The sequence below is a fragment of the Antechinus flavipes genome, chromosome 1, assembly GCF_016432865.1.
Source record: "Antechinus flavipes isolate AdamAnt ecotype Samford, QLD, Australia chromosome 1, AdamAnt_v2, whole genome shotgun sequence".
Classification (NCBI taxonomy): Eukaryota; Metazoa; Chordata; class Mammalia; order Dasyuromorphia; family Dasyuridae; genus Antechinus; species Antechinus flavipes.
Window position 1 is genome coordinate 71152868 of NC_067398.1, and position 19522 is coordinate 71172389.

The 19522-nt window shown below is 34.1% G+C and overlaps 1 protein-coding gene across 4 annotated transcripts in view; it reads left to right on the forward strand.

Annotated features, from left to right (window-relative positions):
• Positions 1-19522, forward strand: part of GRB10 (growth factor receptor bound protein 10) — a 264030-nt gene that overhangs the window by 147230 nt on the left and 97278 nt on the right. For all 4 annotated transcript variants that reach the window (XM_051984172.1, XM_051984179.1, XM_051984166.1 and 1 more), the window contains 2 exons: positions 3014-3233; positions 16003-16144. In XM_051984172.1, coding sequence (XP_051840132.1) covers positions 3014-3233; positions 16003-16144 — 362 coding nt within the window. The remainder of the gene's footprint in view (positions 1-3013; positions 3234-16002; positions 16145-19522) is intronic.

Consider the following 19522-nt stretch of genomic DNA (forward strand, 5'->3'; position numbering starts at 1 on the left):
ATCCAGGTCTCCCCACACTAGTTTTTGGTTATTAGCCCACAGGAGCACAAACTCATAGAATTTAGGATTTAAACCTGGGTCAGAAACTCTTGAGATCTTCTCTTCTTAACCCTATTCTGCCTAAAATGACCCAAGTCATTATTACGAATAAGAGAAATAGCAGTTTGGTGGCACAGGAGATTGAATGCCAGGGACTTCTTAACATCAGGGTCAGCTTTTTTTCCACCCAGTCATGCTTCCTTCTCACTTTGTGGATTACCCATGACCGATTTCTAGGTTGGGATAAGTTTTCACTTGCTATTGAGCAACTTTCTGATCCACTCTTAGAATTAGTGTATGTATGGAATATGCAAGCTATTTTTAATATTAACTTTAAAAGGCATGTAATTAAATGTCATTCTGCTACCTCAAATGAGAGTACCTTCTAGAAATTAATTAATTAAATAAGTCATTTTGCTACTTCCAGTGAGAGTGCCTTCTAGATTCAATATTCAATGTACTCATAAATTAGTGAGATTTATGTTTTGACAGGCACAAAATTCATCAAAAATTATTTGTTGAATATCTACTATATATTAGATTAAACACTATGCTAGGCCTTGTAGGGAGAAATATATAGCTTGCTATCCATAGAATTAGGAATATAATACAAAGTGGAATGCAGAAATGGGAAAGGAATATTTATTTATTAAGCGTCTGGACACTTTACAATTATTGTCTCATTTCATCCTGACAACACCCTGCTATTATCCTCATTTCATACTTGGAAACTAAGGCAAACACAAGTTAAGTGACTTATAGTCACATAACTAGTAACTAGGGCCATTTGAAATGACTTGTTAGGGAATTATATTAAAGTGAATTTTTGTTGCATGTTAGGTTACATAGGCTCTGATTTCGCTTTCAACTTTTAAGATTTCACAGTTTCAAGTGATGTAAGAGATAATTTATTTCTGGGTTGGAAGAAATCTACTGAGATCAGGGATCAGGAAGGCTTACTGGAAGAGGTAAGGAGCCTTGGAATGTAGGTAGAAATTTGATAGGTGGAAAAGAGAAAAGAAAATTAAAGCACCTCAGAAAAGGACAAGATTTGGGACACGTGTCTGGGAATTCTTGAACAATTCAGAACGTATACTTTGTACTGTCTACCCCAATAAATGCCACCCTTCAGAGGAATCACTTGGAGATAATCACTTACCTTAATGGTACTATCATTGCTTAAAAGTTTCTTGGCACTCCTGATTTGAGACTTGCTCTCAGAGCCAGTTGATACCAGCCTTACATTGTTGCCACATCTTAGGTTTCTTTTCTGTTTACTTCTTTTATTCGTGCATCACCTCCATTTCTGAATATACCATTATGGCATTCCTGCTTGGCAAGCCTAGAATAAAGATTTGAGAAGGAAAATAAACCCAAGAAGGAGACTGTTATATCCCCTCACTCACTCCTTCTGACAATATATTTATCTGTATTTCACACCCATAGGCTCCTTCCTTAGCATTAAAAGGAAGAAAGTGCATTTTTTCAACTCTTCTCAGAGGTTCATGCTTGATCATTATCACCATACAGCATTCAGCTTCATTTTATTATTCTTTCCGTTTACATTTTTGCAGTAATTGTGCATACTCTTTTCTTAGTTGACTTCAACCTACCAATCTTCCCCATATTTCTCTGAATTTTCATATTTGTCATTCCTAAAAGCATAATAATATTCCATTACATTCATGTTCCGTAGTTAGAATAGACTTTTCACAATTTCACTTTTTTCTTGGAACTAAACTAACCCCTGCTTCCAACTTCTACCTTATTCACCAGACTCTCAATTATCTCTTAAAATTAGAAAACACCTCAGAAAGATGAAGAACTTCTGTTATTGGTATTATCTAAAGAATGCACTGTAATTCCAAAGGCAATTTCCAAGAAATTTCAAAATTAGTTTTAACAATGGCCTTATTTTGGGAATTGTAGTCATATATTATATTAAAGCTACTTTTGTGTGTATGTGTGTTTGTATGTATGTAAAATCAAGATGCGGTTTTTCCCATCCAACTTCATGGACCTCAGGTTGAAAACCATTGAGGGAATGAAAATATTCCTGTTATCAATTAATATCATAGCCTTTGCATGTGTTCTCTCCAATAAAGATTCTCCTATCCTTCAGATTGTTCAAAGATGATGTGCTTGGAAGCCTCCCCCTTGATATTTTACCTATCATGATGAATACCAGGGAAACACTTAAAATAACTGTTAACTCTTTTTTCACTAGGACTACATATTTCCTTTTCTAGGCATATATTTCTTAATGAAGTCTTTATGTAACTAATAACAGCTTTTGAACTATTTTAAAATCATTTATCCGTAACATTAAAAAAAATTGAGGCTTCCAAACTAATTTTCTCATAGTAGCCCCGATAGTCAATTAACAAGTATTTATTAAGTTCTTCCCATGCTTCTGTCTCAGTTAGGCACTAGAGATACAAATAAAAAAAAAATAAATAAAGTCCCTTTCAAGGGACTTATTGTATATAGAGGGAAAGGCAATACAGACCTATAATTCTATAAGGATAAAAATAAGAATTGTACCTGTGATTTCAGTGGCACAGAAACTCTCCACCAGTGCATGATAATACATTTTCTGCATTTTCTAGTTTTATAGTTTTTTAGAGCAATGTTGTCACACTTATATAGAAATGGGGCACTAAATCATATATAATAATCCATATGTCATCTATATTTAATTGTATTTTTATTTTGTCAAAATTGTATTTTATATTTGTTATAAATATATTTATTTAATTGTTATTTTATTTCTCAATTACATTTTAATCTGGTTCAGGGTGCATATGGCCAAGCATATGTTTGATACTTTTTGAGTAAAACACTGAAAAGTTGACTTGTCCAGAATTATTACTACTAATACTACTAATAACTGTATGATCTTTGCTAAGATCTGGCTTCCATCACATAATGAACTGTCATTTATCATCTTAAACTTTTTTTTGTTTGTTTTCAGATGACGATGTGGACTTGGAAGCTTTGGTAAATGACATGAACTCCTCATTTGAAAGTTTGTATTCTACATGTAGCATGCAGTCAGAAACTGCCCCCCTCCTTCAAAATGGTCAACATAATCGTAGCCAGTTGCCAACCTCAGGAACAAGTGCCCTCCAGCAGCAAGTGTCCCCGAAGCAGAAAGTTCAGCGCTCTCAACCCATGCACATTCTAGCAGTCAGGTAGGATAAGAAAGCTTCTTGAAGAGTTGTCTATTAAATGAAGGGATTGTGAGTAACCCTTGTACTTTGCATGTTAAATTATGCTGAACCTATTCTTTTCATTTTTATCCATTGCTTTGTGTAGACATGATGGATTGGTTAACTTGCAAATGATAGAAATATATATTTCCAATTATTTACTTTTCTTTGATTGTGCAAATATATTACAAATAGTAAAACTTTGTTAGTTTGTTTTGCTAATGGTTTTAAAATTGGGAGATGTTTTATGTAGTAGATGAGAACTGGATCTAAATTTTAAAACTGCCCCAGAAGGTTATTAGTGATATGGTTTAAAGCATGCCTTTCTATTCCTTTTTTTCCTCCTCTATAAAACGAGGGGGCTAGACAGTGGATATCATTGAGGAGATGCTGTTACTTAGCACAATGCCTTTTACAAACAGAAGCGTCTGAAAGACCTTCCCACCTATGGAATAATAAGTACTGACCTTTTGGTTGGTAAGCAGCATGCTTAGTTGTATTCTTGATCTCCAACTTTCACTCCATGAGACTATAATTTTTGACACTGTAGGTAAATGCTTTTTCTTGGAAAATTACATAATTTTCATGCATTTTATTCTGGTTTGACTGGAACAAAAAATGGACCTGTGACTAGTACACAAGTAAATACATTGTACTTTCTTTTATAATTTTCTGCCTTTGAGCTAGAAAACATAAGTGGACTGCTTTTTGTCCCCTCTGTAACCACAGCCTTCTTTCTTCCTGCTTTCTGATCCTCTGTTTCAGTCTATTAGATATCAATTACTTCAATTATGGTGTCCAAGTTACTTCTCTTTAGGTGTTGACAGTTGTATTTACCCACTATTTACTTCAAAAACCACTAGGTACACTCTAATTGTAGATTCTAGAATTCATGATTCCATAGTATTAATGACGAAATGTGATATCCATGACAGAGAAGTAATGGATTTGGGGTATGGAATAAAGGGTGTATATACAATTGGGAGAATATTGGTTTTTGCTTGATTATGAATATTTGTTTTAAGTATAGTTTTTTCCAATTGAGTGGGGAGTGGGGGGAGAGAAACTATATTTTAATTTTTTTTGTTTTTAAAAAGAGAGGTAAAGAATGCTAAACTTACAAAATTTTACTTTCAGATTAGTCTACTATTATCTCAGTGAAGAATCATCTCCATATCTGTTCAACAAGTGGTCATCCACAAAAATAAAAAAAAATACTGTTTTTTTCTACATTAGTTTTATGTAATAGTTTTACTTTGTTACAAGAAAGTCCTTGTGAAATTGGAATAATTTATAAATTTATGTAGTATAAAAACAGAAGACCAGTAAAGTTACCAAAAAGCAAAGCAAAATGCAATATAGTAGAAGTAAAAAAGAGAATTCTGTCCTGTATGATATATGCCATAGCTCAGTTCTTTGTTTAACTGAAGTGACCAATGCTTGTTTTTTTTCTGTACTTCTTTTTAGGGCACATTTTTCCTTAGAAAGCATTTTGTAGAGTATTAAGTTGTGTTTCTTTTTTAACACTCTGAATGTAACCTATATGCTCTAATTTTTTTTTATACCTACTTCTAAGAAGATGTCTCAGTTTTAATAAATATTACTTCCCCAAGATGATGGTACTGGCTTCAATGACTTTAGTGCACAAAGTTGTGAGTTAAGCTCTTTGCAAATCTTACAATGCTCTAGGAATCAAGGGGCCAAACATCTTACCAGCCAATATATGGGCTGTTGGCTGTACTCCCAAGTCCAACCAAACAAGGTAAAAATACATTTGGGAAATATTTAACATTGTAAATAAAAATAAATAAAATATATCAATTTATGGTCTTCAATATCTGGCTTATAGAGATCCTTATGTATAGTTTGGTGGTCTCTTTCTATTTGGTTTTGACCCCCAGCTCTAGAGATATTAGTGATAAGTGCAAGTGTAATGGTTAAAATCACAAGTCACTTCAAAATGTCATTTGTAAGAAACAGGGAATTTCTGAATTGGAAAGTATCTCAGAAACCATTATTTGCAATGAAGAATCATCTCCAAATCATTTCAACAAATGTTCATCTACAAAGAATGAGTCAACACTCAGGACACCCTAAGAACACAATTCTACTTTTACATAGTTGTAATTTTTAGGGAGATTTTCTTTCTAGTGACCATCCCAGAAGATTTATTTCAGCTCCCTCAGGTTAGCAGAACATACTGAGTCAACATGCATCTATTAATCCATTATAATGTTCCAGGCACTTTAGTAAATACTGAGGGTGCAAAGAAAGGCAAAAATATGGCTACTATCCTGAAGGGGCTTACATTCCCCTTCTTGGTAACAATTTCCTACGTTTCATTTTTTCTGAAATTTTCAAATCTCAATCTTTCTATTTCATATAGAATGTGATCTCCTTTGGCAGTGTGGTAAAACCTTTGAGACTCCTTCTTATGGAAGGTTTTTAAATATAAATAATTGTGGTGATCTTTTTCTTCTAGCCCGGTTAGCTTAGAGGCCTATCTCTCTGCTTGGTTCCAAGAGCTCTCTCTGAATGTCTTTAAATCCAAAGGTCTGGTCCTTCAGCCTCTGCCTCTGCTGTCTTCAGTCCCCAGCCAGCTCCAGTCTTCATGCCATTCCGGTGAAAATCCCCCAAAGTGCTCTGTGTCTGTTTCTTTTATACAAGAGGGAGGAATTGTGGGATACGAGAGAGAGGGATTATGGGTTTTCTCCCATAGTGCTCTCTGGCCCAAAGAACTTCAAGGGAGGTGTGAACTCATTGAACTCCAATGAGTAAAGGTGTGGACACAAGCCTTGTATTAATTAGTTCTACTTAGTACCTTGTTTCAGGTTCTGCCCAAAACATCTTCTTGTAAGATTAGATCAACTCTAATTACTTAGCAGTTAGTAAGGATTCCAACATCTCCCCCTTTCTTTTGTTTTAAAACATAGGGGGTTTCAAATGTGGTGAGCTTTTTCTTCTCAAAACACAGCCAGGTGATAAAAGTTCAGATCTTTTAATATCTCCAATATAGCCCGGTTAGCTTAGAGGCCTATCTCTCTGCTTAGTCCCAAGAGCTCTCTAGTACCTTGTTTCAGGTTCTGCCCAAAACATCTTCTTGTAAGATTAGATCAACTCTAATTAGTTAGCAGTTAGTAAGGATTCCAACATCTCCCCCTTTCTTTTGTTTTAAAACATAGGGGGTTTCTGAAGGGGTACACATAAATCCATCAATATGGGCCAGAACTTTGTAACAGATATACATGGTATACATAAATCCATCAATATGGGAGGCATTATACATAATTTACAAAAGCATACAGCAATATAACACAGGCTAGTGGTAATGTAACAAATAACATGAATCAACATGAAAATTTAACTACTGCAAAAGTCTCATCAACAATCTTTCATCTCAAGAAATCCAATGATTCTTGCAATTGCTTAAAATACATAAGCACATAGTAATATAACACAGGCTAGTAGTAATGTAACAACATAAATCGACCTGAAAATTTACAAATGTCCATAAGTCCTAGAAATAGTCCATAAGGAATCCATTGTCCATTAGTTCATGCGCCAGGAATCTAATAATTCCTGTAAGCTCTGAAGTACTGCAAAAGTCTCATCAACAATTTTTCATCTCAGGGAATCCAGTGATTCTTGCTGGTTTTTCAGGGACTAAAAGCTGAAGATTTTAAAGTTCTTTTGACAGTCTCATTGTTTTTCCACCTGTGAAAATATAAGCAGATCCTCTTCCCCAAGCAATTAACCTATTTAATTCTCTTCTATAAAATCAGATATATCTTCTCCTTCATTTTTTGCTTTAATTAATGCTTTTTCTAATCTTGTCAAATTCTGCTTTACAGGAGAAGCTGACTGTGTTTCTGTCTCTCTCCCTCCCCCTTGTTCCACCCATGAAGGGTTAATTGCGGGGGGAGGGTCATGAGATGTGGAATCACCTAATTCCTCCTTCTGTGAAGTATCATACTCAGAATTGTAATTAACTCCATTCTCATCTGATTTGTCCTCCTTTTCACCTAGTAAAGTTGGCACTTCCTCCTGTACTTTCCTTTTCATCATTCTATCACTTAAATAACTTCTTATAGCCAATTGTATTACATTATATGTATTAATTATTGAGTTAGGCCCATTTTTATCATAGAATTGACAAAGATCCTCTCCAACCAATTTCCATTCATTTAGATCTAATTCCTTATCAAGAGAGAAACAAGGGCATATGTCCTTTACAGTTTGTTCCATAACTTTGACAATACTCTCTAAACATTTTCCTTGAACAGAAACAGGCTGTTTTCTAAATATCTGTCCCATCTTAGCTGAAATTCTACTTTAACTCTTCTAACAAAATTTCTTTGTTGCACTCACCCTAATTTCTGGGTTGAAGTCTTTTCCACTGAAATCCACTGAGGGGTCTGTTTGTCCCACGTTCAGGGCGCCAAAATGTGGTGAGCTTTTTCTTCTCAAAACACAGCCAGGTGATAAAAGTTCAGATCTTTTAATATCTCCAATATAGCCCGGTTAGCTTAGAGGCCTATCTCTCTGCTTAGTCCCAAGAGCTCTCTAGTACCTTGTTTCAGGTTCTGCCCAAAACATCTTCTTGTAAGATTAGATCAACTCTAATTAGTTAGCAGTTAGTAAGGATTCCAACAAATAATTTTTTGAGATATTAAAAAAACTTCATGGGGTTAATAACCTCTGATTGAGATACTAACCATCAGATATCTTGAGTGTTAGCAATCTAGATCATCAGTTGATATTTCTGTAATCAGAAAAGAACTGGCTTATAGTTTGGCAATATGGCAAAATTTCCTTTTGTAAATTTCATTAAGATATTGTCAAATTAAGGAGGGGAAAAATTGGAACAAAAGGTTCGGCAATTGTCAGTGCTGTAAAATTATCCATACATATAACTTGTAAATAAAAAGCTATTAAAAAAGATATTGTCAAATCTTTCTTAAATTAAGAAAAAGCACCTTATAACTTATATATTCTATATTTTCTAAGAACTAAGAGTAACATTTTAATCAATCAGCATTAAATGATGATAATGTTTAATAATTGTATAACACAATGAAATTTGTAGTCATGTGATACACACTGGGTTTAATGTATCATCTAAAGCAGGGGGGTTTCAAACTGGGATTTGTGAATCAAAAAATTTAATATTTTGATAACCCCTTCAATATGATTAATTTCCTTTGTGGTTCTATGTATTTTATTTAATCTATTTAGAAATATTTTGAGAAAGGATCCATGAGCTTCATTAGATTGCCAAGATGGGGGGCATATCACAAAAGAGAGATGTTTACTTAAATTAGAAAAACTTTGTTGTCATCTTCTGATCTAGATAATTTCCTAGATAGTCCACAAATTGGTACTTAGACCATTTCTCCTTCAACAGTGGGCAGAGCACTGGCTCTCTAGTGGAGAAGACTTGAGTTAAAAGCCACGTTCGAGACATTTAGTAGTGATTACTAGACTAGTTACTAGATAAGTCTCTTATTTCCTCAACTTTAAAATGAGAATAATCATAAGACCTACTTCCTTTCATTTTTGTTGTAAGGATCAAATCAGATAATATTTGTAAAAATATTTAGCCCAGTGCCTGAACTATAGTAGGTACTTAATAAATGCCTGTTCCCTCCCTCCATTTAATATATTTCTGATTCATCTTGCATTTTATGATGAAATTTTAAAATAATTTTTGTGTTAAACTTTCCCTCATCTATGAAATAGGAAAGACCTGTAATAATTTAGAATTGATACAATCGTTAATTTCTATTTCAGTGAGATCTTTGTGATGGCAGGGTGACATCTGACTTTTGTTGCTTGTGGCTTCTTTTAAGGGTAGTGATGGTTTAGTATACAGATTTGATTATATAATGTTCATACTTTCAATTCTGTTCCTTTTTTCCCTAAACCTAAGTGTGTTGTGTCCATTTGTCATATTTCTTGCTTTTTAAAAATACAAGGCATTTTTATTATTACTTGTGGCATTTTTATTGACCACTGTTAATGTCCCTGAAATAGAGTTAATTGTTCACCATTCTTTAAATAAGTTAATTTTATCTTCTCGTTTTGCAACCACATTTTAAATTATTACCTTATCAGTTACTCATCAACAGTGTAAAAGCTATAAAGTAGTTTTTAATCAACTTATTCAAGGTTTCTAAATAGAATGACCATTTGTTTTCAGAGAGATTCTACAATAGTTCCTTCCCCCCCCCATGGTGAGTTTATATTAGTATATACTGAATTTATACACTCTTTTACATGTGAATTCTTAAACATTTTTCCATATGTGAATCTTTAGGGAGTATCATAGAGAATCTTGTTAGAAAGAAAATGACACAAAGCTTGAGCAGTTGCCTGTTTGAAGCAAACATGTTCTTTTATTCTTTATTTAAGTCACTGTGGTTGTTACTCAGCCTCCTTCAGTTTCCTCACTGTAAAATGATGGATCTGGACTAGATATTCTCTAGTGTCCTTTCTAGCTCAAAGTCTACGATATTGTAATCTTGCTAACCATGAACAATTTGAGTAAAGTACATTTTGTTGAAACTGCTTCAAGATTTTAATAATATCATACTGCCAATTCCAACATCATTCTACTTAGTTAAGTACATCCTTCTTCTCTGTCTCCTTTAAACTTCATCCAGTTCCTTCAGTATTGTCTCTTGGCTTTGTGGAATATTTAGGGTCTCAACTGTGCCCCACATTTGGGGCATCTTAATTCTATCTTTAAATACTTCAATGGATCCATATTCTTACTAATGCCATTAGCCTCTTGAATAAAGCTAACAGTAACTGGTCTAATAATAATTGCCATCCAGTCCAAGCTCATTCATGTCCTCCCATAGATCTTCCTTACAGAATATATGCAACATGCTAGAGATCTTCATGTAGATATTCTAATTTTCCACAATTACCTATTCAGCACATAAATTATCTTCTTTGTTTTCTTACTCTTACTTTTCAATGGGCCCATATTTTCTAATTATCTTTTAATCATTTTCTAAATATCTTCCATACTGCTTCTTGCATGCAAATCATTACTATATACATTGATAATAGGATATATATATGAATATGATGATAATATAATATTAGTAATGTGCAAAATCCTGCTTGCATGTCTTATGATTCTCTCCATTGCTCATTGGGCCACCCACAATTTTGAATCTTTAGAAACTGTCATCTTTCTATGGTATGCCCTTGTTATTTAAATGGGTGTCTGTCTTCCATTTGAACAATGAGCAAAATTTCCTCTGTGTGAGAATGACAGAAACTGTTTTATACTTTATTTGAAAATGATAATCACTGTATCATAGGCAGCAGCAACTATATAAGCTCCTTAATGTCTTTTCGTTGCAGCAAGTCACAATAATTTGTAATATTATTCTCTTCATGAATAACTGATATATATATATATATAGCATCTTTGACATACATATATATATATATATATATAAAGAGAGACAGACAGACAGACAGAAACAGAGACAGAGACAGAGTGTAGTTTATGGAGGATAAGAGCTTTCAATAATTTTAAAGTCACAGCAGTAAGATTCTAAAGTTTCTCTCCTTTTTTCTTCCCCTTTTCTTCTCCTTCTCCCCATCTCTTTTTCTCTTCTTCTCTCTCTCTTTCCAAAGTTGCATTCTCTTGAACAAATGGAACATTAAAAAAAATCCCAGAGTCTTGGACTCTACCCTAAAACCCTACCTCATATTTGTCTTATGGGTTTAAATCTTAGGACTCTAAGCCAGAGTATGAAGAGAGGGGTATGGTTTTTAAGTCAGTCATCTATTACTTAAACAAGGGTTAGACTCTTGAATTGGATCCTATACCAAGGTGACAGCTGTTATGGGAAGCATGAGGCTTGTTAAAATTAAAAATAACTTTAATGGCATATAATCAAGCCATTATAAGAATGGACTTCATAATTACACAATACTGAGTTCATTCATTCACTGTGATATCTTGGACTTTTAAATTAGCATATCTATTTACACAACAAAAGTTTTTGGTTGCTATGACTAACTTCTTTAAAACTAGAAGAACAAAATGTTTTTTTTTAAAGGAATACTCTAAAAATGACAGAATTAAAATATACTTAGATCATGAAATGCGTCTCTAAAAAGGGAAGGAAACACATTTTAATTCATCTAATTTGTGTAATAATTTCATAGAATATACATCAAATGCTAAAGACAATAAGAGGGACCTTTAATACATTGTATAGTATGAAGAAAAGGAAAAGACAGGCTTCCTTATTTGAGAAAATGGTGTAGTCATGAATTGCAAAAAGCAGTTTGGAATTATGTAAAGAAAGTAGGTAGAATGTCCTTACTTTGTGTCTGAGAGGTTATGCTGTTAGATAGATATATATATACCAATGTGGTCATTGACAAAAATAGAATCATTATATATACTTTATATATACTTCTAGCAGCATTTTTTCATAGGTAGCAAAGAATTGGAAATGAAGTCACTGCCCATCCATTGGGGAATGGCTAAACAAATTGTGGTACATGAATATAATGAGATATTACTGTGTTGTTAACAATGAGCTTGATAAATACAGTGGAGCATGGAGAGATACATGAACTCATTATGCAAAGGCAAAGGTAAGCAGAGTCAAGAAAATAATATACAAAAATCACTACCACAATGTAAATGGATGGAACAAAATCACAAAATACATGAAAGAGATTGTTATAAAATTATAAGGAACAATTGCAACCCTAACGAAAAGTCACAAGTAGATACCTTTACTCTTTTGGAAAGGTGAGAGGTCCACAGGTGTGAAACACTGCATATATTTTCAGATTTTTTCAACATATTGTTTGCTTCTGCTGATTTATTTCTCTCTTAAATATTGTTTTTATATGGATGACATTAGGAGGGAGAAGAGATTTGTAGGGGAAATTTAGGCAATAAAAATATTAATAAGAATTTGAAAAAATCTGAGCATAATGAATATATGAGAAACATGAAAAGATACTTGAAAAGCACAAATGTATAATCCTAACAAAGAGATGTGAGAAAACATCTCTCCTTGCTCCTTTATGGAAGTGAGGGTTTCAAATCACAGTTGATCAGAGAAATGCAAATTAAGACAACTCTAAGGTACCACTAAACACTTCTCAGATTGGCTAAAATGGCAGGAAAACGTAATGATGAATGTCGGAGGAGAGATGTTGAGATGGTGGAGGGAAAACTGAGACACTAATACATTGTTGGTGAAATTGTGAATTGATCCAATCATTCTGGAGAGCAATTTGGAAATATACCCAAAGGACTATAAAACTGCAGACCTTTTGAACCAGCAGTGTCTCTACTGGGCCTGTATCCCAAAGAGATCTTAAAGAGGGAAAACCCACAGGTGCAAAAATTGTTTGTAGTGGCAAGGAATTGGAAACTGAGTGGATGCCCATCAGTTGAAGAATGGCTGAATAAATTATGGTGTATGAATGTTGTGGAATATTATTGTTCTGTAAGAAACGATCGGGGGGATGTTCAGAGAGTAGAGACATGAACTGATGCTAAGTGAATTGAGTAGAACCAAGAGATCATTGTACACAGCAACAAGAAGATTATACAATGATCATTTATGATACACATATCTCTTTCCAACAATGAGATGATTCAGGACAGTTTCAGTGATTTTGTGATGAAGATCACATCTTGAATGATGTTTGAAGAATGTCATTTGAACCCAGAGAGGGAACTGTGATAACTGAGTGTGGATCACAATGTAGTATTTTTACTCTTTTTGTTGTTGTTTGTTGCATTTTTCTTTTCTTTTTTTCTTTTTTTTTGCATTTTAATCTAATTTTTCTTGTGTAGCAAGATAATTGTAGAAATATGTATAGAAGAATTGAAAATGTTTAACATAAATTGGATTACTTCCCATCTAGAGGAGAGGGATGGAGGAAAGGGAGGAAAAAATTTAGTGGAATACAAGGTTTTGCAAGGGTGAATGTTGAAAATTATCTATGAATATGTTTTGAAAATAAAAAAAGTTTTAATAATAAAAACAGAAGTGAGAGTTCACAGATTGTAACACATTCCCTATAACATCAGATTTTATTGATGTGTTGATTAGTTCTGCTGAATTTTTCCCTCCGCTTTAAAAAAAAAATTTTTTTAAGAAGGGATGACGGACTCAAGAAGGAGGGAAGAAAGGGAATAGAGAGGGGAGTCTGATGTAAGAACAAAAGTAGTCAATATCTATTTAAAAAAAAAATGACAGAGAGGGGCAGTGAGATGGTGCAGTTAATAGAGCATCAGCCCTGAAGTCAGGAGGATTTGGGTACACTTAACATTTCCTGGCTGTGTGACCCTGGGCAAGTCACTTAACCCCAATTGCCTCGGGGGGAAAAATGACAGAGAGACTGTAGATCTACTGAACTCCTGTAAATTCTTCTGTCGCCTCCAATAAGAAAGGTAGCTTCAATTTGAAAAAGGTTAAGATCACATTGAGAAGGAATTGTGACCAAGATAAAGTGAAGAGATAAATAAGAAGAGAGTTCTCAATCATTTTACATGAGTCCAAGCCTCTGAATCTGGCTAAATTATGCACTACATTACTGGTTTAACTTGCTGGTATGACTCCAGAATCCTTTTCAATGCTCTTTGAGACATCATGAAACATAGTAGAGACAACCATAAGAATGAAGACAGATAATAAGAGGAAAGTAAATTTGGGAAATTATAAATAATAACAGCTAGTATTTATGTAGCACTTTAAAGTTTGTAAGTTGATTACAAATATTATCTTTGCAACCACCTTGCAAAAGTAGGTGCAATTGTTATCCCCATTTTATAGTTGAGGAAGTTGAGACAAACAGAAGTTAGCAAGCAAGTTCACATTTGAATTCAGATCTTCCTGACTCCAAGCCAGGAGTGCCATCCACTGCACCATCTAGCTGCTCCTAGGTAGAGTTATATGGTCTGCAAATGCTCACTCCACCTTTTGAGAATTGTAGGAGCTGGAAAGAACCTTAGGAACCACTGAGCTCTCCTTCATTTTGGAGCAGTATAAGGACATGCACAGACTTATACAGCTATTAGGTGACTGGGGTAGGATTTGCCCACAAATCTTTCTGATTTTTAAGTGCATTGTCCTCTCAAGATCTCTCTCAATCTTAAGATGATCCAAAATCATAAATTCAAAAGAAAATTCCCTTTAGTGGATGAGTATCAATCAGCAAGTTTTTAAAATACTTCTTTTAATACTTTTTAACTCCTTAATTTTCACTGGTGTCCATCAACATCCTTTTGTTTCTTTTATAACTCAACCATTTGAAAGAGGGTACAAGATTAACCTTAGTCAAGATTACTCTTGACTCTTTCAGGGAGATTTCAGTTTTTATTCAATCAGCAGCATTTACTAAGATTCTGTTTTTCTGATACGTGAATCGTCCAACATGTAAAACTCCTCCTCAGTCCCAGTTGGGAACATATGATCTGACTATTTGGTATGTAGGAGATAGCATCTGAAGCAATCAGTAAATGATACAAATCAGTGTTTGTGACACCAAAGTGTGTCCAAAGTGTGGCCAAAGAGTCCATGGCTTCCAAAAGGATAAAGAATATTGAGAATTTAGAAGTGGTTTCGAGATTCCTTAAGAAACTCATCATCAGTAACTTTCCAGGGATCGGTTTTCTAGAATGGAAACACTATATACAGTTTTTGGTAGTTTTAAAGAAAAAAAATAGTCGATGTCGAAAAATTGAGCAGGTCAAAGATTCTCTGTCAATCAACAGTGGGATTGGACCTGTGGATAGAAACTGTACTTCCAGTCTGGGCAAGATGAGGAAAGTCAGTCTTTCCTGACTCCCCACCCCCACCCCCAAACCCCAAACAGTTTCTAAACAAACAAATAAATCTTTCATCAATGTATTCAATGTAAAAAAAGGTTACACCCAATCACCTTTCTGTCTATAACATTTGAACTACATACAATACAATGTTGAGTGTTTTGAGACATTAATACTAGAAGGGACAGAGTCATTTAACATATTATGATTTTATTTTAAAATTATACATTTAACCTTTTTCTTTGTTTTATGATTTAAAAAGTACATTGCTTCAATTGAGGTAGTTTGGTCTTTTGAGGTATTTTTAAATTTCAGTCCTAATTCTCATCAATATGTCTTTCCCACAGAATAAGAGTTTAACTCAGTTCTTTCAAAATGCCATCAAACCTCCCTCAAAAAATGATAGTAAAGTCCTTCACAGATTGATTCTGTTATCATAGCTGATTGTAATGCTTCATAGACTTTCTCTGTGACATTTAACTGTACAGTTTCTCCTAAACTCTTGCTGTGTTTATTAACAATCCAAGGCTGCTCAGGAAAGAAGTTATCTTAGTATTTTATAGAGATATACATTCCCTGAGCATTTAAGAATTAGCTCCCAAGATTCTCTTCATAAAGGCACTGCAGACAACATTCCAAAGTCTTTATGAAAAGAGCTATTATTTAAGTTTGAGTTGCCTTACTAGAAATATAAGGTAGATTCTCAATTGAGAAGAAATGAAAGGGAAGAATATTCCAGGAGGCATGAGGAGAGATGAAAAAGGTTTGGAACAGGAGGAGAATGTGGTGGGATAGGATGGACAATGAATGATAAGCATTTATGACTGTGCTATCTCAGTATTCCTAGGAGGATCATCTTTACTTTGTTTCTCAGGGGCTAAGATATTCAGTTGCTAATGGATAATTTTTCCTTTTCTATAGACGCCTTCAGGAAGAAGACCAGCAATTTAGAACCTCGTCTCTGCCTGCCATACCAAATCCATTTCCTGAGCTTTGCAGTCCCACTAATTCTCCTGTTCTCACACCAAACTCTTTACCTCAGAATCAACCAGCTAGTAAGCAGGTGAGTAATTTTGTACTTTCTGACTTAAGCCAATGATTATTTTTTTTGAATTTTTTGGGAATCTTAATTGGTTTGTTATTTTGGGGAAAAAGAAAGGGAAGGAAAAAGTAGCATTTCTTTCTATAGACATACAGATAATACCTTTTACAGTGAGAATTCAGAGTCAGGAGCATCTCACAAACTGACTAATTTCCTTTGGTCGTAGAAAGGTCCTCCCAGGGATAAAAGTTCCCTAGATACAGTGAAATCTCAAATCCATTTCAGAGAGAAAGGGAAGGAGGAAAAAAAGGGTGGGGAAGGATCGGAGAGACAGACAGAGAGAGACACACAGTGGAGGGAGGAAGGAAGGAGGAAAAGTGGGAGACAGACAGATAGACATGGTGTTTTTAGCTTAAAAGTGCACTGAGATTTACTTTTGAAATATTCTATATAGATACAGATATATATGGGTATATAGATATGTATATATGTGTATCCATAGGTATGCAAGTACACAAATATACATATGTTTATGTACATATATAAAATATGGTTACTTCTGGGAGATTTGGATTTGTTACATAAAATATGGTTGCTTCTATGGTATTTAGATTTGATATTTGATAAAAAAATTCACTTTATTAACTTCTGATAATATTTACTTTATTGATTTCTGATAACATTGATTATAGTAAGAGTTGTTTTTTAGAGGTATGTCAACAACAAAAAAAACATAATCTAGCAATACTTGTCATTCTGTACCTTGGAGAGTTATTTTAAACATAAATAAGAACATATATATATATATATATATATACACACATGTGTATATTTTATGTGTGTGCATCCCTTTGTATTTGGAAAACACTACATGAATGAAAAGGCAAAGATATGTTGAGAGAGAGGGAGAGACAGACACAGAAGAGGGAAAGCTTGTATGAATGTATTATACAATGTATACAATCTCTGGTGTGCATTCTTTAGTTTGCTCCTACTGTCAAGAAAAAAGGGCAGTATTATATAGCGCAAAGAAAGATATCTCAACTGACCTGGATTCATGTGTTGTACAATTCCCAATTTTCTAATTCTCAGTTTATTCATCTTGAAAATAGGAATGACAATGTCTGTAGTAACTATACTCATCTCCTGCTTACCTTTCATGGGCTGACTAAGGCTCTAATGAGAGCTGTATAAAGTGCTTTGCCTATCTCAAAGCACCATAGAAATATTAACTATTTTATTACTATTATCATTGTCTACCATTACTTTCTCTGTCACCTTAGAGCTGTCATTTAATCTCTATCAAGTTGAGACAATCATCTCTACTTTATCTACCTCTCAAACCTGTTTTGAAGCTATAGTGAATAAATAAATAAGCAAATACTTTTTGGAAATCTTATGTAGACTACAATTTAAAAAAAGAGTATTAATTTGAAAGAGTTAGATTGTATTTCTGCAGCACCATATGGAGCAATTAGCGTTTAGAATGATTATTCTCACTAGATCTTATTACCATCTCTCCAGGCAAACTGTTTAATTTCAAAGGTCATTCTCTGGCAACCTCAACTATCTAAAACATAGCCAAAAACTAGGAACTAAGCATAAATGTTTCTGATTAACGTAAGCTGAGGGCTCAAAGTCCAGTCTTGTGCACCTTCTTCTTATAATAGCCATTGAAGTCTTTATTCAAAGCTGGTTTACAACTCTTGTCGATCTCTGTTAAATGGATTCCCAGACCACAGGAAATGAGAAATAGCTCATTTAGTTTAAAAAAAAAAAAAAAAGGCTGCCTTGTAGTCTATGAAAGTCTTCAGGATGAGACTGGAAAACCTTTTATTGGGAGGGAATGATGGGGACTTAGGGGCTCTCTTTTGGTTTATGAGTTAGATTAGAAGGCAGCTGAGATCCTATCCAGGAATAAATCTGTATGTTTTTGTGATTGACTACATTTCATCTTAAAAATAAACTCATATGGAATTTCCAGCCCCTAAAAGGCTAGGTAAATGTTGTGCTGCTATAATTTCTTTGACTCTCAATTTGGAAATTCATGTTTTTTGCCAAGAGAAGTCACCTCAGGAATATTGATAGAAGAGATTGATATCAGGCAGTTATAGAAAAATTTAAATATTAGGAATATGTCGGCTATTTTAGAAGTGAAAAGGAGGGGAAGGCAGTTATAATAAAATTATCATCATCATATAAGGCATTATATTAATTGATAAATTTTAATATCCAAAATTAAGGTAGTAAGTTGGGGGTAATTAATGGTATTTTATTGGTGTTCTTTACAAGCTCAAGAATTTTGACTCCTCTAAAGTTATTCTCTTTGACCCTAATTGTAAAAGTCCATGTCAACTCAGCACAAAGCAGGCTAGGTCTTATCAAACTCTAAATGTTTATAACATGTGTGTGTATTTATATGTACTATGTATGTCTCTATGTGTATATTATATATGTATGTGTGTGTATGTGTGTGTGTGTGTATATAACATATATAATGCATTAATAAAACTAAAAACAAGCCAAAAAAAAATTGGAAAGGTTTAGAACAGGGACCTGGCGTTGGACTGTGCATGAATATGTGGGATAGTAGAAAGTATGTTGTATTTGGAGTCAGAAGATTTAGGTACTTGGGTTCAAATCCCAGCTCTTCTACCTATCTGTGTGACCTTTACTTTGAGGAAGCAGCCTAGGAAAATGTGAAGAGGTCCCCTCACCAGATGATGGTATTTTTCCTCAGTGCAAAAATTTTCAAATTTGAAATACCATTTAAAGTTGCCCATTTAGGTATCTGAGAGAGGCCAAAGTGTATTTTGGTTTATTGTGCACAATGAATATTGATGCTCTCCAACACTCTGTCCCAGTCCTTTTTTCTTTCTAGGTTCTCTCACTCGGTGATCTTATCTGTGGGATTTATTTATTTCCGTAACTGTTCATATAAGCTTGCAACCTCTCACTCTCATCCCACATATCCACTCCTTTACCGATTCTTGCCATTCCATTCTTCATTTAGACTGAGCCCCCTGAGAGCAGGTACCTTTCTTTGTATCTGTAGCATTTCACACAGATACTTACTAAATGCTGATTGACTTTGATTTCCATCACTTCATTCATTTAGCCATCACCCGAAGTCAGACCTTCATCATCTCTTAACCTACATTTTGTTGACAGCCTTCAAATTGGTCTTGCTACCTTAAGTCACTTTCCACTCTAGTCTTTCATTCCATCATAACAATGTCATATTCCTAAAGCTTAGATCTGACCTCATTATTGCCATGCTCATAAACTCCAGGGGTTCCCTGTTATCCTAGAAACAAAATTCTATGTTTAGCATTTAGATTTCTTCACAACCTGGCCCCTTTCTACTTTTTCAATCTCCTAACTTCTGTTACTCTCCCC